The sequence below is a fragment of the Polypterus senegalus genome, chromosome 10, assembly GCF_016835505.1.
Source record: "Polypterus senegalus isolate Bchr_013 chromosome 10, ASM1683550v1, whole genome shotgun sequence".
NCBI classification, from domain to species: Eukaryota; Metazoa; Chordata; class Cladistia; order Polypteriformes; family Polypteridae; genus Polypterus; species Polypterus senegalus.
The window spans coordinates 152665364-152692869 of NC_053163.1; the positions used below are offsets into that span (position 1 = coordinate 152665364).

A 27506-nucleotide genomic window follows, 5' to 3' on the forward strand; every position below is an offset into this window, starting at 1 on the left:
TGAGCAAAGACAGCGATATGTGGGCGTTCCAATGACACCTGTGAAAGTATCAGTATTAGTACGAGGTCTTGACAATAATCGACACAGTTATGCCTACATTAAGTAACTTAAAATTTAAAGCTGTTGACCCTCATCATAGGACTCACCCTAAATGCAGGTAAAAATGGTCTGCACCTTGTTTCATTAGGTTCATCATTTGCTCCCTGGTTTTGTTGACGTAAAAAGAAAGATATTAAGGATAAGATTGACACCTGGCATACGATCAAAGTGGAGCAGATGATATTATTTATCTTGACTTTCAGAAAGTATTTGTTAAGGTGCCACATGAGAAGGTGGGCATCAAACTGAAAGAAGTGGGAGTTCAGGGTGATGTTTTTAGATGGGTGCAGAATTGGCTCAGACACAGGAAGCAGAGGGTGATGGTGTGAGGAACCTCATCAGAATTGGCAGGGGTCAGTGCTAGGGCCACTGCTATTTTTTATATATATATATATTATATATAAATGATTTAGATAGGAATATAAGGAACAAGCTGGTTAAGTTTGCAGATGATACCAAGACAGGTGGTTTAGTGGATACTTCAAAATCTGTTATATTATTACAGAAGGACTTGGATAGCAGACAGGCTTGGGTAAATTTGTGGCAGATGAAATTTAATGTCAGTAAATGTAAAGAATTACACATAGGAAGTAAAAATGTTAGGTCTGAATACACAATGGGCGGTCAGAAAATCGAGAGTCCACCTTAGGAGAAGGATTTAGGAGTCGTAGTGGACTCTAAGCTATCGACTTCCAGACAGTGTTCAGAAGCCATTAAGAATGCTAACAGAATGTCAGGTTATATAGTGCCTTGATGTGTGGAGTACAAGTCACAGGAGGTTCTGCTCATCCTTTATAATGCACTGGTGAGGCCTGATCTGGAGTCCTGTGTGCAGTTTTTTGGTCTCCAGGCTACAAAAAGGACATAGCAGCATTTGAAAAGTTACAGAGAAGAGCGACTAGGCTTATTTCAGGGCTACAGGGGATGATTTATGAGGAAAGATTAAAAGAGCTGAGCCTTTACAGTTTAAGCAAAAGAAGATTAAGAGGAGACATGATTGAAGTGCTTAAAAGTATGAAGAGAAATAGTCCAGTGGATCGAAACTGTTATTTTAAAATGAGTTCATGAAGGACACAGTTGAAAAATTGTTAAGGGTACATTTCGCACAAACATTAGGAAATTTTTCCTTACACAAAGAATGATAGACACTTGGAATAAGAGACCACATAGTATGATAGACAGCAAGACTTTAGGGACTTTCTAAACTCGACTTAATGTTTTTTTGGAAAAAATAAGTGGAGAGGACTGGTAAGCTTTGATGGGCTGAATGGCCTGTTCTCATCTAAAGTGTTCTAATGTTCTAAAAGAGACTGCTTTTCCTATCAAAGCTACAATAATAAACTTGTAAATAAACAGAAACCAGTAATCCACATTGTTGCTTAATTCTAAACATTAACACGGCATAAGCAAGGTTTACTGCTTTTGATATTGTCACAGGGAACTAATAAGAATACAAGAAAAATTTAAATAATTCTAGTGCTTCTGCACAAGCCCTGTGTGGATTTCAGCATAAACATGCTTTAGTTGAAAAATGTTATAGCTTTCAAAATTTAAATTTGATCTTTTTCATCTTTGTCAACACACCAAACACCAAAGAAGTCCTATGGCTTAGTCATCTTACCGACAGCTCTACAGTCTCCTGTCTCCTCAGTCATTTTATATCCTGGGTGGCACTCACACTTGTAAGTGCCATTCAGGTTAATACAAAGCTGGCTGCAAGCGTCAGGGTTTAGGCATTCATTTATGTCTGTAAATACAAAAAAAGATTGAATTTAGTATGCTGTGCATTATTAATCTAAATGTTATAAACAAACTTTCTTAAAAAGAGAAAAAAAACATTGTAAATGCACTCAGTAGAGACAACACATATGACAGTACACCACTTTTAGTCCCGGATTCCCAAAAAGGTGTTGGTTAGGTTAATCACCAATTCTAAACCAATCCCATGTAACTGGAAGTCTGAGTGGGTACACGAGTGGGCCCTACAAAGGGCTGGCACCCTACTCAGCGCTGCCTTTTGTCTTGCAGCCCATTTTGCTGCCATTGACTCCAACTCCTGTCTCTGAACTGAATCAAGCATGTTGAGGAATACTGTTATGTGGAGAGCAAATGAGGAGGAGTGTGCGGGATTATGTCCTGTGATGTACTAGCACCATACACCCGGGTCTTTTTCTAATTTTTGTTTCAGGGATAGGGATATTTTCCCCTGCAAACTCCAACCTGCATTAGCAGGGAAGAAAATTATTGGATGCAACAACAAAGGCCTTAGAACCTAAAATGGATAGATTGACTTTAGATGCACAGTGACGAAACCACAAACCGAATCAGAGGTTTATTAAATCTATCCATCCTTTTAATAACTCGCTAATCCAGTTCTGGGCCTTATGGTGTCATTATGGCTGCAAAACACACAAGATAGCAATCATTCTTGCATAGGATGCAAGTTCATCGCAGGACACACATAAACAGTATATTCAAAAAGTTTTTAGACCCCTTCACTTTCTACACACTTCACTGTCCTGCAGTTTTAATTTTAAAATGAATAAATTTGCCATTATTGCCCATCAATCTACTCTTAATAAACCATAATGAAAAAGTGAAAACATGTTTTCGGAAAGGTCTGCATATTTATTATAAATCCAAAAGTGAAATTATTTATACAAGTGTTGAGACCCTTTGCTGTGGTGCATCCAGTTTGCTTTAACTTTCAATGAGATATGTCTTGAACTTGACTGGAGTCCACCTGTGGCAAACTGAGGTGAACAGAACTTGTTTAAAAAGGGACACGTGTAGCTGTTTATAGAAGGTCCCAAAATTCATATCTCATGTAGGACAAACACAAAGCCAGGATGTTCAAGGAACTCTCTGAAAACCTCCATGATCAAATTATGTTAAAGGCACAGATTAGGTCAAGGGGATAAAACCATTTCTAAAGCTTTGAATGTTCTCAGGAGCACAAGTGGTCTCAATAATTGTGAAATGTAAGAAGTCTAAAACTAACAGGACTCTTTTCTAGAGTTAGCCATCGAGCCAAACTGAGTAACCCCGCAAGAAGAGCCTTGGTCAGGGAGGGATCAACAGCCCATTGGCCATTCTAACCGAGCATCAGATGTCTTCCGCTCAGATTGGATAGTCTGTCAGAAGGACAACCAACTCAGCAGCACTCCGATAGTCAGGCGTTTATGGTGGAGTGGCTAGGAGGAAGCCATTCTTGAGTAAAAGGCATATGTCAATTTAATCGACTATGGGAGAATGAGAAGAAATTATTCTCTGGTATGATGGGACAAAAATTGTAATCATCACCTTCCTAATACCATCTCTACAAGGAAGCATGGTGGCAGCATCACATTATGGGGGTACAGGGGCAGAGAGATTGGTCAGAAATATGGGAAGGATGAATGCAGCCAATTGCAGCGAGGTCCTTGAAGAAAACCTGCTCCATGGTGCATGCCACCTCAGACTGGGGCAACAGTTCATTTTTCAGTATGACAACAAACCGAAGCATAGAGCTAAGACAACACTGGAGTGGTTTCAGGAGAAGTCTCGGGGTATCCTTGAGTGGCCCAGCCAAAGCCCAGACTCAAACCAAACAGAAAAATCTTTGGAGAGACCTGAAGATGGCAATTTACAACTGCTTTTTAACCAATCTAACACCAATGCAGCTCAAAATCCACAACACACCATGCCTACAGTAAAGCATGGAGGTGGCAGCATCCTGCTGTGGGGGTGTTTCTCTGCCGCAGGGCCCGGGGCTCTTGTTATGGTAGAAGGAAAAATGGATGGCACAAAATACTGTCAAATTCTTGAGGAAAACCTGCAACTCTCTACCAGCTGCTTTTTAACCAATCTAACAGAGCTTGAGAGGATCTGCCAGGAAGAATGGGATAAACTGCCCAAATCCAGGTTTACAAAGCTTGCAGAGGCTTACCCCATGAAAATCCTAGCTGGAGATACTGCCTATTGGACTCCTACAAAGTACTGAATACTCTTATGGATAACAGATTTCAACTTTTATTTTTAATAAATTTACAATGTGAAAACAATTTTTCAAGACGGGTTACCAAGTATAGACTGAAAAAGCAAAATGGCACATTTTATCCATTTAAAATTAAATAAACAACATAATAAAGTGTTTTGTTAGTTATCTGTGCATAAATATAAGTAATATACAATACTTAAAAATCATTGCTAAGTAATATACAATATTTCTAAACCATTTCTAAACCTCCTCTCTTCTGTTTCTCTTCTTGATGAGGCATTTGGCACCACTGCCAGGCTGCACTCCTGAATATGGAAAAGTCATCTCAGATAAAGGAGTACTGGAACCATCGGATGGAAAGATTCTCTCATCCGATAGGATGGCGCACTACAAACTTGGGAAGCAGGCAGCTAGCTGGCCGAGGTCTCCAGGACTCTCAGTATGTCGGACTTTATCTTTGAATTTCTAACAATTTAAATACCCTTTGTTGTCATCTGGCCATAGTTTAACAATGAATTAATGAACAGATTTTGTTGTTTTCCATTTATGTTAATCAGTTTCTTCTTTCTTTTCTGTGTTTTAATAAATCTGTATTTTTATATGTACTAATTCTGGATTTAGTAATTACTATAAACTGTAATTGTATTTCGCTTGAGAATTTCTTCACAGTACTACAGTGGGTATAGAAAGGAACAACCCTGGAAATATTCCCATTTTTTTTGCTTTACAGCCTTAAATGAAAACACATAAACCAATATTTTTTTCCAGCTTTACTTACTCAATGCAATCTATAAAATCCAAGTGAAAGATATCACAGCTACAGTTCAGAAGAATTAAAAAAATGATAAACAAGAAATGGTGAGGTTAATAAAGGATCACTCCTCTCCTAAACTCAATCAGGTGTCACTGCCCACCATTTCGATTGAGGTTACTGGCTTCCTTCCACCTGTGATCAATTGTAATGAGTGTGATTAGTGAAGCTGTTCCTGGCCCATTCATTCCCTTGCTTGGTAGTACAACTGACAGCAAACCGCTGACTAGGGGAGGCAGGCCATTTTCAAAAGATCTCAGGGATAGAGCTGTGGACAGACATAAGGCAGGAGATGGAGACAAAAACATCTCAAAGGCTTTATCAATCCCAAGGAGCTCAGTAAAGTCCATCATAAAAGAGGTGGCAAGTGTTTGGTACTACTAGGACCCTCCCTGGATCTGGCCGTCCCTCCACACTGGATGGAAGATCAAGGAGGAAACTGGTAAGAGAGGCTACCGAGAGGCCAATGTCCACTTCGAAGGAGTTACAGGATTTTATGGCAAAAAGTGGTCATTGTGTGCATGCGACAACAATTTCACAAGCGCTCCACAATTGTGGCTTGTTTGAGAGGGTCGCAAGGAAAAAGCCACTTCTCAAGAAAAGGCCACATTAAAGCTCGTTTGAGCTTTGCCAGAATGCACCTTGAAAATTTTGATGCCAAGTGGAAAAAGGTCTTATGGTCAGATGAGACCAAAATCGAAATATTTGGCCTCAATACCAAACGATACACCAATGCAGCTCACCATCCACAACACACCATACCTACAGTAAAGCACGGAGGTGGCAGCATCCTGTTGTGGGGGTGTTTCTCTGCCGCAGGGCCTGGGGCTCTTGTTATGGTAAAAGGAAAAATGGATGGCACAAAATACTGTCAAATTCTTAAGGAAACCCTGCAACCCTCTACCAGAAAGTTGAAGATGGGCAGAATGTACACCTTTCAACGTGACAAAGACCCAAAGCACACAGCAAAATTGACCATACAGTGTCTGAAGCAAAAAAAAGTGAATGTCCTGGTGTGGATGTCAGAGCACAGACCTGAATGTCATTGAAAATCTGTGAAAAGATTTGAAGATAGCAGACCACCAACGATCACCATCCAATTTGACCGAACTTGAACAGTTTAATAGGGGCACATATCTAGATGTGCAAAGCAGATAGAGAAGTATCCCAACAGACTCAAGGCTGTCATTAAACCAAAAGGTGGTTCAACAAAATGACATTGGGGGGTGATCCTTTATTAATCTTCACAGGTTGTTTTTGATTTTTTATAATTTTTCTGAACTGTAGCTGTGATATCTTTCACTTGGATGTTAGAGGCTGCATTGAGCAAGTAAACCTGGGAAGAAATATATTTTTGTGTGTGTTTTCATTTAAGGCTGTAAAGCAAAAAAAAAAAAAAAGGGAATATTTCAAAGCGGGGGAAATTCTTTTCTATACCCACTATATACAAAAAAAGGTTGTATTGTATTGCCATAAAGTGTGCAGAAAGTGTAGAGGTCTGAATACTTTCTGAATCCACTGTAAATTCAACTTACACATGCCTTTGTGATGTGAAAAGTAAATGAGAAAAAAACGTTTACAGATATATTTGATTCTGGAGTAGTGAGGTGGTAGGTAAATCAGTTTTGAACACTAACTTAATGAAAGTATTTAAAATTGCCACTCATCACCTACCAGATGTCTTTAAAAGCTAACATCAAGGCATCTTGGGTAATTAATATACAAGGCCAACTTTAGCTCACCCTCACAGTCAGTGTTTCCAACCAAGTTCATGCCATCAGGACAGTCGCAAATGAAGCCCATGGGCAGGTTCACACAGAGATGAGAGCAGCCACCATTGTTGTCTAAACACTCATTCTTATCTAAACATAAAGAAGAAGAGGGAAGATTAGTTTGTGAAGCTGGAATTTACCTTCGGATACAATCAGAAAGTCATTGTGCATTAGTTCTTAATGATATATTTACACTGCTGGCCATTACAATTGCAACACCAAGAAAGATGTGAAATATCAAAGTGATATTTTATGGAAGAGTCCTTCTGATTCAAGGCATACATGATAGAGGTGCAGCTCAGTCATGCATGAGGAATGCACAATAATCCATATTTGGTGTATCCACCACAGATGAAATAATTGTTTTTATACAGTCTGACATGGACAGGAAGACACACTGAATGTCCGTTTGAGGAATGACATGCCATGCAACTTCTACACATGTCCAAAGTTTGTCCGTGGTAACCACTAGTGGTCTTCGTGTCACCATGTGCTCAATGAAAGTGCAGGCCAGGAACGAAGTGGCACATCGTGGTCACCCAAGAACAGTAGGAGGTTTTATGCCACACATACTCAATCAAGCATTATTCAGATAGAATATGGCACCAGGGAACCTCTGCAGATTGGGTATTGCCTCAGTCTTCCAACACCTCTGTCAAGTATCACAGGCTAGTCAAGGTTTCATCCATCACAGTGCAGTAAACTGAACCAGAATTCATCTAAAAGCACAACATAATTCCAGTAATCCTGGTATTGGTGGCTCTTTTGCAGTCAAAGATAGCTGTGGTTGAGGCTCAAGGGTATCCAAAGCAATGGGTGGCAGGCATGAAAGCCCTGCTGCTACAAACATCACGTAACAAGTGTGTGTGGACACCCATCCTAAACCTGGACAGAAGTGTGTTGACCTTTTTACCAGGGCATGTATGGCAGTACACAAAGTACTGGCAATAATTCAGTAAGATTACTTTGCTTGCACCTTTAATCCCCACTGTGGGAATATCCAAGGTGCATATCCTGCAAGCATCATTTACATACGTGTTGTACTTGTAATCATTTCCATACACTACCACGACCTAGCCACCATTCAAGTTTCTGAACAATATGACACGTTTTTCCCCAGTGTTGCATTTTGAGTGTCCATTGGTGTATTACAGGAAGCAGATAAATAGCAATTGCTCAGTAAATAAAAATAAAAATATCAGAAACACAGGAATTACCACAGTCATGCTCGTCCGACCCGTCTTCACAGTCAGGATAGTTGTCACACCTCCAGTCCTGGGGAATGCACTTATTGTTCTTGCAGGTGAAACCTGAATTTTTACAATCACCAAAAGGGTGGTCACAACCCATTTCATCTGTCCCATTCAAGCAATCCTCTGTGCCATCACAGATCTGGGTTACTGAAATGCAGGAATTAGAATTCTCGCAAGGGAACAAGCCGAGATCACAGAAAAAGCAGTCAGCCTCGTCACTTCCATCTTCACAGTCCTTCTCGCGATTGCAGCGGAAATCAGCTGAGACACAGAGCCCATTGCCGCACTGGAATTCGTCTTGCTTGCATGCTGGCCAGCCTAGAAAGAAGCCAAATAAGACCTTAGACCTGGAAATTGGTGAAGCTTGCTTTGTATGGGACAAAGCCATGCCTGTGATCTTGCTACATGACCGCTGACCTGTCAAAGGAACAGAATAGATTTAGCATAGTAGAATTTAAAAACCAAAAATAATGAAAATACAATTCAAAGTACAAAGTGTTAATGTACCTTCCCCTTCCAGATATCCTCTATTTGTGTATATTTGTCATAATAAATGGCTCCCAATCTTTTAAAAAACATAATACTAGATAAAGATGATGAGAGTAAACAAATAAAAAAGTTAATAATCTGCTGCTTAATATATTTAGGTAATAAAGTTATCCAACAACCTGTGCTGTCTGTATGAAAAGGTAATTGCCCCCATCCCCTGCTGTTCTTGTAATAGCGGATCAAAGATATTTGAAGATTAGCCTCTCCTGACGAAATCTTCTTCTTTCAGCTGCTCCCGTTTCTGTCCTCTCTAACCACATCCATAAACCTTCTCTTAGGCCTTCCTCTTCTCCTTTTGCTTGGCAGCTCTATCCATAGCATCCTTCTCTCATTATACTCGGCATCTCTCCTCTGCTCATGTCCAAACCAACACAATCACACCTCTCTGTCTTTGTCTCCCACCCGTCCAACTTTAGCTGACCCTCTAATGTCCTCATTTTTAATCCCATCCATCCTCGTCGCACCCAGTGCAAATATTAGCATCTTTAACTCTTCCACCTCCAGCTCTGTCTCCTGCTTTCTGGTCAGTGCCACCGTCTCCAGCCCAAATAACATAGCTGGTCTCATTACCGTCCTGTAGACCTTCCCTTTCACTCTTGCTGATACCCGTTTGTCACAAATCACTCCTGACACTCTTCTCCACCCACGCCACCCTGCCTGCACTTTCTTCTTCACTTCTCTTATACAATCCCCATTACTCTGTACTGTTGATCCCAAGTATTTAAACTCATCCACCTTCACCAACTCTACTCCCCTCATCCTCACCATTCCACTGACCTCCCTCTCATTCACACACGTATTCCTTCTTAGTCCTACTGACCTTCATTCCTCTCCTCTCTAGAGCATATCTCCACCTCTCCAGGGTCTCCTCAACCTGCTCCCTACTCTCGCTACATATCACAATGTAATCAGCAAACATCATAGTCAACCTATCCTTCACCACTGCAAGTTAGAAAGGGCTCAGAGCCAATCCCTGATGTAATACCACCTCCACCTTGAATGCATCCGTCACTCCTACCACAGACCTCACCACGGTCACACTTCCCTCATACATATCCTGTACCACTTTTATGTACTTCTCTGCCACTCCCAACTTCCTCATACAATACCACAGCACTTCTCGATGCACCCTGTCATTTGCTTTCTCCAGGTCCAGAAAGACGCAATGCAACTCTTTCTGGCCTTCCCTAAACTTCTCCATCATCACCCTCAGAGCAAACATCACATCTGTGGTGCTCTTTTTTTGGCATGAAACCATCCTGCTGCTCATTAATCATCGCCTCACCTTCTTAACTGAGCTTCCACTACTCTTTCTCATAACTTCATGCTGTGGCTCATCAATTTTATCCCCCCTGTAGTTACTACAGTCCTATACCTCACCCTTATTCTTAAATATCGGCACCAGTACACTTCTTCTCCACTCTTCAGGCATCCTCTCACTTTCCAAGATTCCATTAAAAAGTGCAGACGCTCCAGACTAAACATAGCCACTCCTGATAAATCTAAGGCTATGTCCACACTACCACACTTTTGTTTAAAAACACAGACATTAGTCCCTGTTTTCACCTACCTTTCACTATCTTGGCATCTGAAACCCCTGAAATCTGAGACTTTTAAAAACCACTCTTCAGAGCTGCATATTTCTGAAAACATTGGAAAAGTGCTGCAGCGTGGGTTGGTGAAAAACAGAGATTTTTAAAAATGTAGATTCTAATCGGGCTCAGAGAGGTTGGTGCATACTGTATGGTTAGATCCTGTCTATTACACTGTCTAATTCATTGATTTGCTACCCTCCACAGAAGAAAACTATATTTCAAAATAGTGGACACAGAGGAGTTAATATGTGGTGCTTGTTGTGTTGCTTACCTGTACGCATCCATTGAGTTTGTACAGTCTGAATGTTGCATACACGCACATTTGAATATAAATCGAGGGACATTGTGCTAAGACTAAATAATGCACAAGTGAGACCACATATGAAGAACTGTGTGCAGTTCTGGTTACCATGCTATAAGAAAGAGACATAGTAGCACCTGAAGCTGTGCAGAGAAGAGCAATTAGATGCATCCCAGGACTTAAGAACATGTCGTACTCTGACAGACTCAGATAAATAAACAGAGAGACTGTGTGAGGAGATACTCAAGGACTTTAAAAGCCTCACGGCCATTGATAAAGGAGATCCAACACGATTTTCTCAGCTTAAAGGTTAATCTCACACTCAAACACAACAAGGGAAATTAAGGGAAAGCGCATTTAAGACTTAAGCCAGAAATCACTTCTTTATGCAAAGAGTTGTGGGACTCTGGAACAAACTCCTGAGACATGGAGTTGAAGCAGAAACCTTGACAACCTTTAAGAAGTATCGGGATTAGCTACAAGGCAAACAAAGGAGCTTGATGAACTAAATGGTCTCCTCTCATTTGTCAAATTTTTTATGTTGTAAAGGTAAATAATTTAACAGTCACTACAGTTTTGCGATAAATCCTGTGGATGGAGCCATAACTAACCCTTCATGGAAGACAATTCCTATTCGTGTTTCTGCAGATGTCTGCAGGCTCATTGTAGGCACTACACTATATACGTTTTTGGTGATTTTAGTGTGGATGGAGATATTTTCACAAATGATGTGAAAATGCTAGTGGGGACTGAGATCGTTTTTGTTTAAAATTATTAAATGAAAACACTGTAGTGTAAACCAAGTCTAAACCTCATCATATGCTGACCCTCACCATGACAGTGAAGTGATCACCACCAGCTATCTAAAACACTAGGCCTGAAGCAACACAATTTCAGAAGAGACGAGCAAAAGAGTTGTTGAAACTTACCAAGCAGGAAAAGGTTAAAAAGGAATTTCAAGGCTCCGGGACTCCACCGTACCACAGTGAGAGCTATTATCTCCAAATGGAGAGCATTCGAAACAGTGAGGAATCTTCCCAGGAAAAGCTGGCCTGCCAAAATTACTTCAAGGGAACACAGTGATGACACTTTCAAGAAGTCATAGAGGATTCCAAAAGAACGGCCAAAGACCTGAAGGCCTCTCTAGCCTCAGGTAAGCTGCGTTCATAAATCCACAAGAAGAAAGAAAAACCTGCAAATTCTGTGACCTTACAATGCATTGTCCCATTACATTTAACAACACTATACTCAAGGTTTTTGCATTTAGTCAAAGGATTTTTGACTTGCACTCATATTACACTGGTCTGTTATATTGTGTCATACTAGTTTCTTTATACATATTCCATTTATTTATATACATAGAGATTATGTATTATAATGCATTTGCCCATTTTCTGGCCTGTTTATGTGGAGATGGAGTCATTTTCTACAGTAACATTTCACTGTCATTGCACCGGTACAATTACACATGTAACAAATAATTCTCTTGTAGATTCAACGGGTTGGAAAATGGGTGGATGGATGGATCTTGAAAGGAGTATTCATCAGTGAGTACCAAGGTAGAGACTTCTGCTATGCAAGAGTAATATCTGGGCTACACTAACAATTGCAAAAAAAAAAAAAAACACGTGGATGGTCCCCAAGCTATGTGGAGTAATATTCTCTGTATGGGTAGGTCAAAAGTAGAACTCTTGGGATGACACAGGCCCAGGATGTCTGAAATCTGAAAGTTAACAGCAATAAAACATGGCCTGTCAAGCATGTGGGCTACGGGATTGTGCTGGAGGCTCTGTACCAGAGGTAGACAAGTCATGGTCACTAACCTCTATTCATTCTACTACGTCAGAGAGGAGGATGATCCCACTCCAGATGAGTGATCTCACTTCTGGCATTTTCCAAAAGTCCCAAGTCTTCTAGTCAACATTAAATAAAGGAATGGACCCAACTGGATGTCGGCATTCATTCTGATCCAGCACCAGTGGGAGTCAAACTTGACCACAGAAGCCATTTGTTGTGAAGACTTTTAGCACTATTTACTTTTGGTTTGTGTTTTCATTTCTTATCAATTATTAGCATAGATGCCATTAAACGGCAGGTTACGTAATGTCCCCCAACCCTTAACGTTGTCCTTTGTCTGTTCTCTTTTACCGCGGCAGTAATGTGATGGTATGGAGATGTTTTGCTGCCTCAGGACCCAGAAGACTTGCCATAATTGAATAAAAATGAAAGTGACACTTTGACAGAATATTCTTAAGGAGAAATGTCTAGTCATCTGTCCGTGTACTGAAGCCGAGTCATGTAGCAGATAAAGGACTCAAAAAACAAACCACAACTGAATGGCTCAGAAAAACAAAATTCAAGTTTTGGAGTGGCCCAGAGAAGAGATTCATGGGTGAGTAGCAATTACCAGTGTAGTCCCACAAAGAGTACAAGTTGGTGACACCTTAGTATTAAACTGAACAGTTACAGTATATGAGCAGATACATTCACAGCACAAACCTTAAAAAAAATTGTGTGGAGGAGCACACAGAATGAAGCCAATTCACCAATGACATGGCACATCAATAAATTTTAGCATCAACACTAGAAATTTATTTGATGGTATGTTCCATTCAAGGATCTATGGACATTGGAGTATGACGGATGACGGGCTCATGCAGACTGCACTAGGCCAATCATAGTGAATGTTGGTCACAATGAGCCCTATTGTATTTTATCACAGGAATTAAGTCAAGCCTGGATAGCAGGGTGCTTTGTCTTGATGTACCCCAATAAAGAATGCCATTGCATTTAGTGCAGACCAATGTACCCCATGGACAGCTAGGCAATTAATCATATTGGTCATTCCATGGAGGGTCACCTAGGCAGTGTGCAGCTATGGCTCTAACTAGTGTAAGGGTGTCCAACTCCACTCCTGGAGGGCAGCAGTAACTTGCAGGTTTTCCTTCCTGCAGTTTTCTTAATCAGTGACCAATCTCTGCTGTTAATTAACTTTTTCCCCTTCATTTTAGTTGCCTTGTTTTTATTAAGACTCTTAGAGGACTAGTCCTCTAAATTGCTACTTTTTTTTTCCTTAAATGGCACCCAAACAAAAATGAGATGTGAAATCGAGCCAACAGGCGACTAGTTAAGTCGGGGCCTCAAACTCCTACCAGTTTCTCATTTAGAAGCAGATTCCTGTTGTTAATTAAACCCATTATTTAATTCAAACTGCCAAGTAACACCTGACTGAGGCAGAGAAATGGTCATTTCCAACACCGTTGATTTTCTTTTTATTTCTTTTAACGCATCACCAAAATGTTTTGTGGACCTCAGCAGCTCGACATTATTGTTATTTAAAACAGTATTATGTGTCTACTAATAACAAATATTTTCTTTGACTTATCAGGTCATGAATCTTTAAAACTATGCTGAACACAATAACCATTTTTGTGGGTGGACTATTCTTACATTGATGATGTTACACAAAAAAAAATGATACTTTGGCATCTTTCCCCCAAAACAAATATAAGACCTGATCAAAATTATGAAAATTAGATTTTTTTTAAATTTTTAGGGGTGGGAACCCGTGAAGAAACAACTATTTTCCATATTACACCGTGACCCTGTGTTAGGATATAGTGGGTTGGAAAATGACTGACTGACTGATCAAAACTCTGAAATTTGTGCTTGTGGGTTGTTGTTGAAATGTAGTTATGGTAAGAAGAGCCTTTTTACATCAGCACAGGATGAAAATCAGAAACCAAATTGAGACGGGACGCCAGTCCATCATAGGGCACACACAAAGCCATACCTGCAGTACATGTGGAATCTTAGAAAATCGTACTGCTTAAGTTAACGTTTAAAATAAGTAATGCTGTGACAGGATACATTTGTCTTGGATAGATATATCACTATTTCTTGCTTTACTCTCCAGTTTGTAAATAGTTATAGGGCATAAGAGATAATACAAGAGAAAATTATACCATCCGCAGCAGGCAATGTCTTTGAGAAGAAATGCAATATTTATGGCAGAATGACAGAATACCCTTGTGAAATAACACAATAACCTTTTGTTTTTTTTTGTGTGGTGGGAATACGTTTCTGTACAGCAATCCACGGTACATGCGAATCTTAAATATGGAGTGGATCTTAGGGCATTTGGTAAAGTGAACCTAAGGAAGTCAAGGATCCAAAAGTTGTGCAAATTAATTATCCAAAACATGAACACCCAGGCCCTAGTGCAAGTCAGCCAAAATTATAAACCCCAGCAAACAAGTAATTCACACAAAATAACATGACAATGACAAAAAAACAACAACATTTAACTCCAATGTCAAATTTCTTTTATGAGAAACAAACGGCAGAACAGAAACCATAAAAAAAGCCTGCAGGAATTCATGAAAGGTAAAGAGGCTTCAGTACATCGAGACCTTTGTCCGCATTTATCAAGCATCTCAGTTACTCCGAGGAATTGCACTGAAAAATCTGACTAGGATAAGAATTTGTCTTAGTCTTGAGTAGGACATGAGAAGATGTTCATCCCTGATGGAGGATCGCAGGAATCATGGGGTAGAGGGGTCCTTTCATTGGATTGGCTGGTCCAGCGCTGACTCAGCTGTGGAATAGCCAATAGGGGGAGGCAGCTTGATGGCGGAGGTCTTCAGGACTCTAAACAAATCCAAATCCCATCCTGTGATACCATCTACTGTTAAATTCTGCTCCATACTTGAAAAATTTTTAATCTTTTATACTATATTGAGGATTTGTCCCCATGACCATGTAGTTAGGATATAGCGGGTCAGATAATGGATGAATGGATTTGTTCTGATCTGTGTATTGCATTGTATTGACCCCCCTTCTTTATGACACCCACTGCACACCCAACCCACCTGGAAAGGGGTCTCTCTCTTGAACTGCTTTTCCTGAGGCTTCTTCCATTTTTTCCCTACAAGGGATTTTTTTGGGAGTTGTTCCTTGTCTTCTTAGAGAGTCAAGGCTGGGGAACTGTCAAGAGGCAGGACCTGTTAAAGCGCATTGCAGCACTTCTTGTGTGATTTTGGGCTATACAAAAATAAATTGTATTTTTGTATTTATGTATTGTATTGTGTAAGTAGTTATGAAATTCCCTACACCCAGTCCCAGCAAGGAGTAGGAGTTCATAATCGAAACTGAATGATGTCACAATTTTATGGCATCACAAGCCACAAAATGGCACTCATAAAGGCGTTGTTTAGATTCCACGGAAATCATGAAGATGTTTTGCGATTTTCTGATATTAGCTCTACAGCTTTCCCACAGAGATAATAATAAAAATAATATTTAAAGTAGGAAGAAGGGAAGATGAAAAAGGAAAACATAACAAGGCCGGAAATTGCGCTAAGCTACACATAAACTTTGTCACTTTGTAACAACATCAACAATAATGCTGTAACAAGCACCAAGATGGGAAAACTGAGGCACATACACTGAATGACAGTAAAGCCCAATAATGGATATGTTCATCTCTCTATTATATATATAAAAAAAAAAAAAAATAATAAAAATCTTGGAAGGCTTGGAAGGAGACAAGACTTGATTTTCTTGGAGACAATTTAACGTCCCGCAAGACAAGGCAGAGAGACAAAAGGACAGCTGCTGTACAGGTTTTTAAATGTTCGAAGCACAGCACAACATGCAGATCACGCAGCACGGCAAGCCAGCAGCTGATCCAGCAAATAGGAGGTGAAAAAAAAAAAATTGTATTTGTTTCCCATTGTATCACCGTTTAAGAGGGGGTTTTGAAGGATCGACCGCATCTCCTTGGGGTGCGTTCAGCCTCCCCTCTTCACAACGTGAGCGGCAGAGACGTGAAGTGGCTGGCACATAGCACACCCCGGGGGGTGGGCAAGCGAAGGAAGCAGGACGCAAAGCCCCCTAGATTAGCAAAAAATGATCCACAAGTGTCACCTTCAAACTCAGGACGAGAAATGCCTTGTAAAGTAACACTAAAATTAGCCATTAGTTTTTCTGATTGCCTTCCAGAGTTGACTGCCATGTCTGTTAACTCTGCGATTCCCCTCATATCTTCTGTGAGGCTCTATTTATACAATATCCTGGGAATCGTGGGAATCCCCACCTGCCTTCTTAAACCTTCCCTGTCTTGTTTTTTTTTTTTCTGTCCCCCCTGGCCATTGAACCTTACTCTTATTCGATGTTAATGTTGATTTATTTTTTATAATTATGTCTTTCATTTTTCTATTCTTTAATATGTAAAGCACTTTGAGCTACTGTTTGTATGAAAATGTGCTATATAAATAAATGTTGTTGTTGTTGTTGAAAAATGTAATACGGATGTTCTAGGACTTTGTGTAATGTAGAGCTTAGCCTACCTGTGTGACGTTTTTGCTGTCAACCACCTATCCAGCCTCTCTTACCTTCAGGGTACAACACAACTTACATCCTTGACCAACTCTGTGCACACATCCACACTTGGAGCAATGATCTTTGTGTGTCTGCCTAATCGCATGAATGCGGCCTGCTTTAGCATCACCTCATGTAGAGTCGTGCTTAAACAAATAAATTTGCATGTAAGGGCATTCAATATTTGGTGCAAAATTCAAGAAATGGTTGGTGGCAGGTTTTGACATACCCAAATCATCGTTATATTGCAAAGCTACATTTTACACTGTCACCCACTTGCAATTGGGAGACAGCTGAAAGGCCTTAAGAATAGTAGTACCACGCCAGACCTGGGGGTGGCGAGCTTCACTAACTATCTCTCTCTCAATCTTCTGCAGACCATCCACGGGAAATCTCGCTAGGTCCGGGCACCAGCGATGACCTCACTTCCGGTAACGGCAGCATAGATGATGTCACTTCTGGTTCCGGTACCATAGATGCCATCACTTTCGGTCCAGAACACGTCACTTCCTGTGTCGGGCTTTCAAGTCACCATCTTTTCATTTTATAATCAGTTCTCTTTTGGACTCAGACCTGTGAACACAACCACAAACCAAATCAACCCATTTGCAGCCAAGGCACAATATACGGGTGGCTGCCCCAAACCTTTTCGATGTCTGTGGTCTGCTTTTGTGACAACTCGTATCGTCACCAACACTTTCATTTCGCTTGACTGCGCATGGCTTCTCCACATAGAGAGGAACGATCATGTAACATACAAGATTTGTTACGAATACGAATCCATCACTGTCAAATCGATATTTTATTATGAGCTCTTTCGTTGTCCAGGGTTTTCCAAAACATTCTGCCTTTCCCAAGATATGTGTGCGATCTTTGCCAGAATGTCATCTTCAAGCAGCTCTTAGTAAGTTAAGGCAGCTCACAAGCTCACCTAAATACTGGTCAAGTTAGAACTATTTTCCTAAATTTGAAAAACTGATAAAATGCATTTAATTCTATTCCCAACAGTAAGACCACATTTATGTCATTCTGAGATTTTTGAGCTAGCTTAGGCTGTTTTGCTAGTCTGAGACACTTGATAAATACAGACACGTATCTCCACCCTGTGTGTATAAACTTCTGCTGCCATGTGTGCTTAACCCTAACCTAAAGAAACTCACGGCACTGCAGTTCATCGCTGCCATCGTCACAATCCTCGTCCCCATCGCATCGCCAGATTGCTGGAACGCAATTCCCACTTCTGCACATGAACTGGGATTGCAAGCAGGGGTCACTGTCCTTGGCTGCAATGCACAAACAAGTAAGGTGGGTAGGTTAAGGGCAATTCTCTGAGGAGATGTTTCAATATATCCACATAAAATGTCGGCAATCCAACCATGCAAAAAAAAATTTAAATCTGATCACAAGGAAATGTTTCCAGATCACATGCAAGATTACTAATTATCCATGACAGGTCCTCATCACTCCCTGATCAATCATTTTCTCCAATCAGACTAGCAAGAAATGCTTATCATTGAACTGCAAGGCATGACAATACCAATGAATTTAATACCAGAAATGTAGTGGTGAATTTACCTGAAACACACGTGGTGATCACAATATGACAAAAAATAAAAAATATATCAATTAAGTACAGACAGACACAAACAATGAACACCCAGGGCCGGCGCGTGAGGTGGGGCAATGAGGTAATTAGCTCAGGTGGAACTTTTTCATGTTGGGGGGGAAAAAACCATTTACATTATGAAGCGTGTGAACCTAAAACATTACAAGCAACATCCAGTACTTTATTTATATACTACTGTGATGGACGGTCGGCAGCTTAACCCGGCTGGGACGCCCCAGGAATAGAAGGATGGGGGAAGGCAGCTACTTGCAGACACTGCTTCCCCCAAGACAACAGAGGACAGCTTCCCTGGAGTGCAGTGGTACCCTGGATTCCCGCAGGGCACTATGGAACAAGGAGTTTGGACACACAGCCCTGCTGGATGCCATGGGTGCCACAAGGAGGAGCTGGCAAAGGACCTGGAGACATATTCTTTCAGTATAGCCCGAAAGTATGACATAATCACGAGGACGGAAGCCCCAAAGTACTTCCGGGCTGAAGAAAATCACTGTTCTTTATTAGACACTTCCGGGTCAAAGACAGATGGGAACCCAGCAGGCGAGCCAGAGTTAGGAAGTGGTTTGACAGAGCTTGTTGGGAGGAGAGTATTGTGTTTATTTGTATTGCTATTATTGTCTTTGTATGGTGGCAGAGGTGCTTCAAGGCACCACTATTAGAAAAGAAGGAATAAAAGATCCTTTTGGTGCTTTTACCTGGTCTCCTGGGCATTTGTCTATCGGGTTTGAGGAGCCACAGTGGCCTCTAGAGTAGGGGTGCCCACACTTTTTCGGCTTGCGAGCTACTTTTAAAATGACCAGGTCGAAATGATCTACCTACATTAAAAATTATACATCATTCGAAGTCTGAATCACAATCTGATTGTATGGGTGGTTACATACCAGGTAACGCGTGTGGTTGGTCTGCAAGTCGGCAGACATGTGCCATGGGTGCCCTCTCAGTTGCGAGACGCAAGTCATGGAATATTACATCGTTAACTGTCAAATAATGCAAAAAGTACGCAACACGTGTTTCGCCCTATGTTGGGCTCATCAGGCGTACACACTCCACTGCACCCCTCATCGAGGATCGAACTTCGGATGTCAGACAAACGCACTTCGATTGTGACATTTTGAGAAAAAAAAAATCCTCTTCCAATTCCAACTCCAGCCCATACCCTCCCTAAACAATTTTTTTTTTTTTAAATCCTTTCTTTAGTCGATATAAATTGGAAGGCTAACTAGATCACATCCGAAGTTTTGCAGTAGCTCGCGCGTTTGATCGTGAGTACGGGATGACCAGTGTGTGAGGAGAAGACGAGAGATCTCAGAATGGCCGCCCTGTTTGTCAATCAAGTGGCAAATGGCATAGGGAGGATATATGATAGACTAACGTTTTAAAAAAATTTTTTTTGAATGCAACGCAATCTACCTGCACTATCTTTGCGATCTAGCAGTTGATCGCGATCGATGCATTGGGCACCCCTGCTCTAGTGTCACACTACCTTTAAAAATCTTCAGAAATATTTTAAATTTAAAATTTCATATTACCCAGTTTGAAACGCCTCACCACCCAGCAAACATCCAGATGTCAGTACTTGCTACTGGCGTTCATTCCTCGATTTCTACATATCACCACAGGTGCCATCTATAGATAGGGACTGGGGGAACAGGGGGGCATTTTTAGTCCTGGAGCAATGCCATGATAATAAAAATGACTTGAAATATCCATACCTGATGTTTCAGCCTGCTGAGGCTATATTCAAACTGTAGGGAAATGTTTCTCAATTTCACTTTTGGCTCATTTTTTTATACTCAAGTCATTCGATCTATACTGAAACTGCAGAATTAATAAAAAAAAAAAAGACAGGTCAGGGCTCTAGAGTACGACCTAATTTCTCAATGGTGCGACTAAAAAAATCAAAGGTTGCACCGGTGCGACCAGCCGTTCGAGGGGAAAAAAAACGAAACTCCGTGACCTTTAAAGTCTCCCTGTTGTTCAACAACAGACACACATTAGGCCCATATCGTGGTCTAAACCAATCAGAGATAGTGAAGGGCGGAACCCCCCTCTGATTGGCCGTGGTCCAGATATTCCTGTACGTGTGTGTACGTTTGAAAATGCATGTGATGCAGTCAGACAGAGAGAGGTGAGTAGCCCATCAGGTAAACAGTGGATGTAGCCGCGGATTATGAGAGAAGATGAAAAGAACGATTGACAGCTTTTTCATTAAGAATGTTAAGTTAGGGCCTGATCCGTCCGAAAATCATAACCAATGCTCTGACACGGAGCCATCAACCTCCCAAGTTATAGCAAGTCCTGGTCCGGAAACGGCATTAGATAATGAGCCACATACGATCGAGTCCGAGCTCACTGAAATTAAAAGGGGTAAAGTGTATACATTTCGAAAAGAGTGGCTTGACCAGTTTCCCTGGCTAAGATACAGTAAAGCCGATAATATAATGCACTGTATTTACTGTAAAGAGTGTGGGAAGACCATGGCCGGCAGTAGTGCATTTGTGACTGGTTCTAAAACATTTAGAATTGAAACGCTGAAAAATCACAATGCATCTATAAAACACATTACATGCCGCAATAAATGCACTGCTCAAGTGTCCCCTCTCCCCGCTCCCTTTCAGCGGCAGGCAGCAGCAAACAGATTATCAGACGAGGCCGAGATGATAATTAAGTTTAACATTGCCTACAATATTGCAAAAGAAGAACTTCCCTTCACTAAATTCAAGTCCGAAATAATTCTTATGAAGAAAAATGGCTTGAACGTAAACCCGACGTACAGCAATGATGTCGCGTGCGCCCAATTTATAGGAGTCATCACATATACATTGAAAAAAAAGACGTCTGTGCAAATTGCGAACAGTGCGTACATGGCATTCCTGATCGACGGAGACACAGATATCGCCACAAAGGAATGCGTCATTGTGTACGGTCATATCTTGCGGAGAGGAAGACCGGTGAATACACTTATTGGACACATTGAGGTCGAGCATGCTCATGCCCAAGTCTGGAAGATTTTGATGCTAGAGAGAGTGTGGCCAGCTGGTTTAGTCAAGGCCAAAGATCAAGAAGGCCAAACTACAGGAGTTGGCCATCCGAGGGCATGTGACTGCAATGGAGGATAGTCCATAAGACATTGAGCCATGAGATGTTCAGTTTGAAGCCCTTAAAACACTTAATTTAGATTTTCTTTTTAGTTAATTTATCTTGAGATTTTTTAAGTTTAAATTTCAGCTCAGTAAAGCACTTTAAGCACCAACACTTTTTTTCAGTAAGTTACCTTTCTTGTAGAATTGTGCTTGCCTTCAAATAAAGAACTTTATATTGACCAGATTGTTAGTTAATCATTTACAAGTCAATATTGCCTATATGGACAGTGATTAAAAAAAAACAAACAAACAAATAAATAAAGTGAACTTGTAAAACTGTGGTGTTAAATGTGATGCGGTTGAAAATTTGGGTGCACCTAACTTTTGTGCTGGTGCACCTAAGAAAAAAAGTTAGGCGCACCAGTGCAACCATTGCAAAAAGTTAGTCTAGAGCCCTGCAGGTGCAACCTAACAAACAAACACGAATACCTGCTACCTGCTGGCTTCAAATTCTTTCCAGTGCAGGGCAATGGCCAGTGCTCAAAGGCGCTACAAATTTAATGATCCCGTCTGCAAAACTTTTGGAAAGATATCAATTTGAGGCGAGGCAATTCAGAAAACACTTCGCAATTGGGTTGTTTTGGTGGGCTTCACATTTGTGTAAGATGATGGAATTAATGTCACACGAGTAAAAAAATAAATTACCTTTGAATGTCAACATAACCAAATATTGTCCTAAAACCTCTTCATTTAACTCGCCAGCCTGCCACGTAGCTTACAGTGTTGGTGACAGCACCATTATAATTTTAATATGCAGCCCTGTAAATTAGAACATAGATTATATTTATGACCTCGAAATAAATTGCAATAATATAATCACAGAATTTCATGAAATAGAAGTATAATATAGTGTCATTTTCTAACCCCATTTAATACAGACCAGGGTTGCAGGGTGAGGGATTATTCCAGTAAGCACAGGGTGCCAGTCCATGGCAGAGCAAACACATGTCCACACACCAAATGCACAAGTCTTTGGACAGTGGGTGGAAGCCAAAGCACCCGGAGGAAAACCACACAGACACAGGGAGAACACGAGATTTAAACTGTGGTCTCCTTACTGCGAGGCAACAGTGCTACCACTGAGCCACCCACCACCCGATCAAAGCACCAAGAAGCCTCTACATTGATGGATCGAAGGCCAGAGGTCCACATGACCAGCATCGTCTAATTCTTCCACGTGAAGTCTGAAAACCACGAGGACTGATCGAGATCATTGATGTTAGGTAGAAGGCCTAGTGGTGGATGGGTGGTCTCGTGGCCTTGGAACCCTTGCAGATTGTTTTATTTTTTTACTTTAACCGTCTGGAGTTTTTCTTTAGTTTTTTTCATCCTCCCTGGCCATTGTACCTTACTTTATTCTTTGTTAATCAGTATTGCCTAATTTTATTTTTATATTTTTTCTTTCTTCATCCTATAAAGCACTTTGAGCTCCATCATTTGTATGAAAGCGTGCTACAGAAACAAATGTTGTTCACTGTGTCTCTTTATTTATGCAAATAATGTAATATCACCATCCAATGAATGTAAGGCGTCAATTTTCACTGCAAGATAGCAACTATGTCGGAAGCGAAGGTGTAGAGCAGTGTTTCCCAACCTGTGGGTCGTGGCAGCATTGCAGGTGGACCCCATCCACCGGACTGATGATCACATTCAATCCATAGCAGGTGGATTGTGGCCGATCTTCCTCAGTCTCCGCTCTGACAATCGTGCTCGATTCACAGAGGAGAAAAAGCTCTGACAACAGAGTTTGATTTATTTAAATGCACTGGTGGTTGCGTGGGACCCCCAACCCTAACTTTTGACGACTGAGCTTGATTCACAAAGGGAGCTCACCCCAAGTCCCCCCTCAGACAACTGCACTAAATTCACAGAAGGGGTCATCCCAACCCCCCGACCGAGGGTGGCAAACATACCAGCATGTAAAAAAATTTGGTCTTGACAACAAAAAGGTTGGGAAACACTGGTGTGGAGTATAATTAACAAGTCGCTGATAGTGAACAATGGAGGATGGAATTCGAGGAGTTGTAGAACGTTTTAATGTCAGCTCACGTAAGACCTTCTGACACTTTGAATTAAATCAGAATTTAGTGGTGCATTCAAAGTCTAAAGTAATGTCGATCATTTAATATAATTTTCATATGTACGTGAATCCTATTCTATATCAAATTTGAGGATTATTATTGTTAATGTTGCAGTTGCTGAATTATTGTCTACAGCAGGGTATTTCAAACTCCTTTCCTGGAGGGCCACAGTGGCTGCAAGTTTTCATCGTAAACCTTTTCTTAATTAGTGACCTGTTTTTGCTAATTAACTTCTTCTAAATTAATTTTAATTGACTTCTTTTTTTAAGATGTTTCCCTGAATTTCTTCATTTCTTTCTTTAAACAGAAATGAAATGTGAAGCGAATGAGCCAACAGAAGACCAACTAAGTCAGGGCCTCAAACTCTAACCAACTTCACTCCAACCAGTTGCCTCATTAGGTGCCGAGTCTTGTTGTTAATTAAACACGTTCTTTAATTCCATTGCTTGCTGCTGCTTTCATTGTACAATTGCAGACATTTCTTTTCAAACGCGTTACAGACGAATTTAGTTGTTTAATCCAGCACGAAAACTCAAAGTGTGTGCAGACATGTTGTTATTGAAATGTAGTTAAGGGAAACGAGCCTTTGGTTCAGCACTGGGTGAAAACAGCAGGCAGCAAACTTGAACGGGCATCCTACAAAAATCACGCGGATTATGTTAACTCTTATAATAAATAATGTGTTAAATGAGTTAATTGATTTTTATGTAATTTGAATAGCACCTTTAGGAGCTTGCCGGGATTTGCTTCGCCTGAGCTTGAAATCGGACGTGTGCAAACTGCACTATAGCTCTTTAATACGGCAGTTCACATCATACACTCAAACAAAAACGGGTACCTTTAATGACACTTTACTGGTTGTGTGGTTTAAAACAGGGGTCGCCAACTCCGGTCCTGGAGGACCACCGTGGCTGTAGGTTTTCATTCTAACCCTTTTCTTAATGAGGCACCCGTTTTTACTCCTAATTAACTTAGTTTGTTTGAACTGATTTTAATTGACTTGTTCTTAAAGACTCAGATCCCTGAATTGTTTCTTTTTCCTCAATTAGCAGCCAAACAATGAGATACAAAATGAGCCAAAACAACTGGTGTCCATCATCGAATATCTGAAAATAAAGAAAGATGAAGGTCTCGGGAATGTTGATTTGCTCAAGTCCACAAAACATTTTAGTGGTGCTCTTAGAAAGAGAAAATCAACAAAAAAAAGAGTTTGATGCCCTCACTTAGTTGATCTTCTGTTGGCTCACTCACTTCACATTTAATTTCTATTTTAACTTCTTCTAAATTAATTTTAATTGACTTCTTTTTTAAGATGTTTCCCTGAATTTCTTCATTTCTTTCTTTAAACAGAAATGAAATGTGAAGCGAATGAGCCAACAGAAGACCAACTAAGTCAGGGCCTCAAACTCTAACCAACTTCACTCCAGCCAGTTGCCTAATTAGGTGCCGAGTCTTGTTGTTAATTAAACACGTTCTTTAATTCCATTGCTTGCTGCTGCTTTCACTGTACAATTGCAGACATTTCTGAAATGGTAGATTTTCTCTTTTCTAAGAGAACCGATAAAATGTTTTGTGGACTTGAGCAGATCAGCATTCCTGAGACCTTCACCTTTCTTTATTTTCAGATATTCTTATGATGGCCACAGTTTGCTGGTCATGTTTTGGCTCATTTTGTATCTCACTATTGTTTGGCAGCTATCCATCCATCCATCTTCTAACCTGCTGAATCCGAATACAGGGTCACGGGGGTCTGCTGGAGCCAATCCCAGCCAACACAGGGCACAAGGCAGGAACCAATCCTGGGCAGGGTGCCAACCCACCGCAGGACACACACAAACACACCCACACACCAAGCACACACTAGGGCCAATTTAATTAAAGAAATAGAAACAATTAATGCAGGAGGGCTGCAGGCTTTCATTCTAACCCTTTTCCTAATCAGCAACCAATTTTCACTGCTAATTAAATTCTTTTCCCCTTCATTTTACTAGCCCCGTTTTTAAGGATTCAGTGCTCTGAATTGATTCTTTTTTCACTAAATGACAGCTAAACAGACATGAGACATGAAACAAGCCAAAAGATGACCAGCTAAATTGAGACTTCAAACCCCAACCAATTTCACTCCAATCACTTTCTTAATGAGAACCTGATTCTTGCTGTTAATTAAACCTGTTATTTAATTCAATGGCTTCTTCTTGCTCTCATTCTGCCACAGCAGACATTTCCAAAACTGTTGATTTTTCTGTTTTTTCTAACACCACCGTCAAAATGTTTTGGTAACCCGAGAGATCAGCCTTAATGAGACCTTCACCTTTTCTTATTTTCAGATATTCTGTGATGGGCACAGACAGGTGAGCTGGTCATGTGGTAAGTCATTTTATGTCTCACTATTATTTGGCTGCTAATTAAGGAAAAAAAGAACAAAGGGGCCCGAGTCAAGTTAAATAAATCGAAGGCAAGCTAATTAGCTGCAAAAACTGGTCACTAATTAAGAAGATGGTTAAAATGAAAACCTGCAGCCACTGCGGCCCTCCAGGACTGGAGTTTTGAGAACTCTGGTCCACAGTATGTTGTTGCCTATTATTTTCTTGGCCCCCTTCCCCTTATAGGTATGATGGGTCGCACGCCCATACACATTGTACTGTATAACAAATTGTGGCAATTTGTGGAATCTGCTTAAATTGTCACACACAATTTTTGTTAAAAGATTTGACACCACGCACCTTTTGGCGTCTTAACTTACAGAATTTGCAGCAGCTTATATATTTAGAAAACAGTGTGGCATTGCACCGAGTTCTATTTTTTATTTAGTTTCATATTTATACAGATTTGTATTGAACCAATTGCCGATTATCGTTTGTAAAAGTTTTAAGTATCGTCTTTTCAGCTGTTTCACGTTTACTTTCAAAAATGTTTATTCTTTGTGGTTCTAATAAACCGCAACATCACGATGCCAGTACAGCATACGTATTACATGTGTATCGTCCATATAGACCTATGGGGGCTGCATGGGGTTGTCAGATGGGCATTATTTCACGCGCCGACCCAGCAAACATCACACTGGTTAGTCAAACAAATACATTGCGTCACTCTTTTTCTTCCTGTATGCAAGCCTGATAATTGCAGGTGCTCAATAATCCGAAGAACAAGTTGAGGGCGCCACATTTAGGAATGGATGCTGTGTAGCTCAGCAGGCCCACACTACGGAAAGAAAAGTATCACATCTTATTAAATGTTTGTACAAATTCATTTGTAGGCAAGCTTTTTCAAAGCATGAATATTACAAGCACTGCTCCACAACTTGCTTTTCATGGGTAATTCTTTGAATTTTAAAAACTTGGACGAGTCCTCGCGTGTCTGGTAACCAGAAGCCAAAAAAGGGGGCGCGGATCTTAACGAACAGGCATGTGGGCCAATTATAATCGAGAGACAAAATTCACTGACCAATCATACCTCGGCTCCCATTGTGGGGAGGCGTGGACCTCAAAAAGCATATGCGTCCTTGTCGAATGAATGACTGTACAAAGTAGGAAGATAAAAGTAGTGGCGCCAGGACAGAAAAGGTAAGAAAGTGAACGGCGAAAATAATATCCAGCGTAACTCACCCGACACCTGGTCATACAACTGCAAGCTGATACACATGAAAAAGACCGCAGCGGCATGGCAGCAACTCATGCTCGACCTCCTGTTTCTTCTGAAGGGCGGAGTGAGAATGTCAGTCGCCGAGTGCTTTCAAAACGAGGATGGATGGATGGAGGTAGTGCGCATGTGCGGTAAGATGATTCGTTTACTGCTCTCTCGTTCTCTATGGACACGAGGCATTCGCCAGGCAGGCCGGCCCTTTCGAGGCTGTAAAGTGGGTAAAGCGGTTTAAAAATGCAATGTCATGGTATGTTACGGAACAGACAGCCCTCTGGT

General features: G+C 40.8%; 1 protein-coding gene across 1 annotated transcript in view; it reads right to left on the minus strand.

The window, feature by feature from the left end:
- Positions 1-27302, minus strand: part of LOC120537848 (very low-density lipoprotein receptor-like) — a 74867-nt gene extending 47565 nt beyond the window's left edge. Inside the window, exons 1-5 of the mRNA XM_039767086.1 lie at positions 27194-27302; positions 17901-18023; positions 7879-8232; positions 6632-6751; positions 1721-1846 (exon numbers count right to left, since the gene is read on the minus strand). Coding sequence (XP_039623020.1) covers positions 1721-1846; positions 6632-6751; positions 7879-8232; positions 17901-18023; positions 27194-27263 — 793 coding nt within the window. The 5' untranslated portion in view covers positions 27264-27302. The remainder of the gene's footprint in view (positions 1-1720; positions 1847-6631; positions 6752-7878; positions 8233-17900; positions 18024-27193) is intronic.
- Positions 27303-27506: the final 204 nt, after the last annotated feature.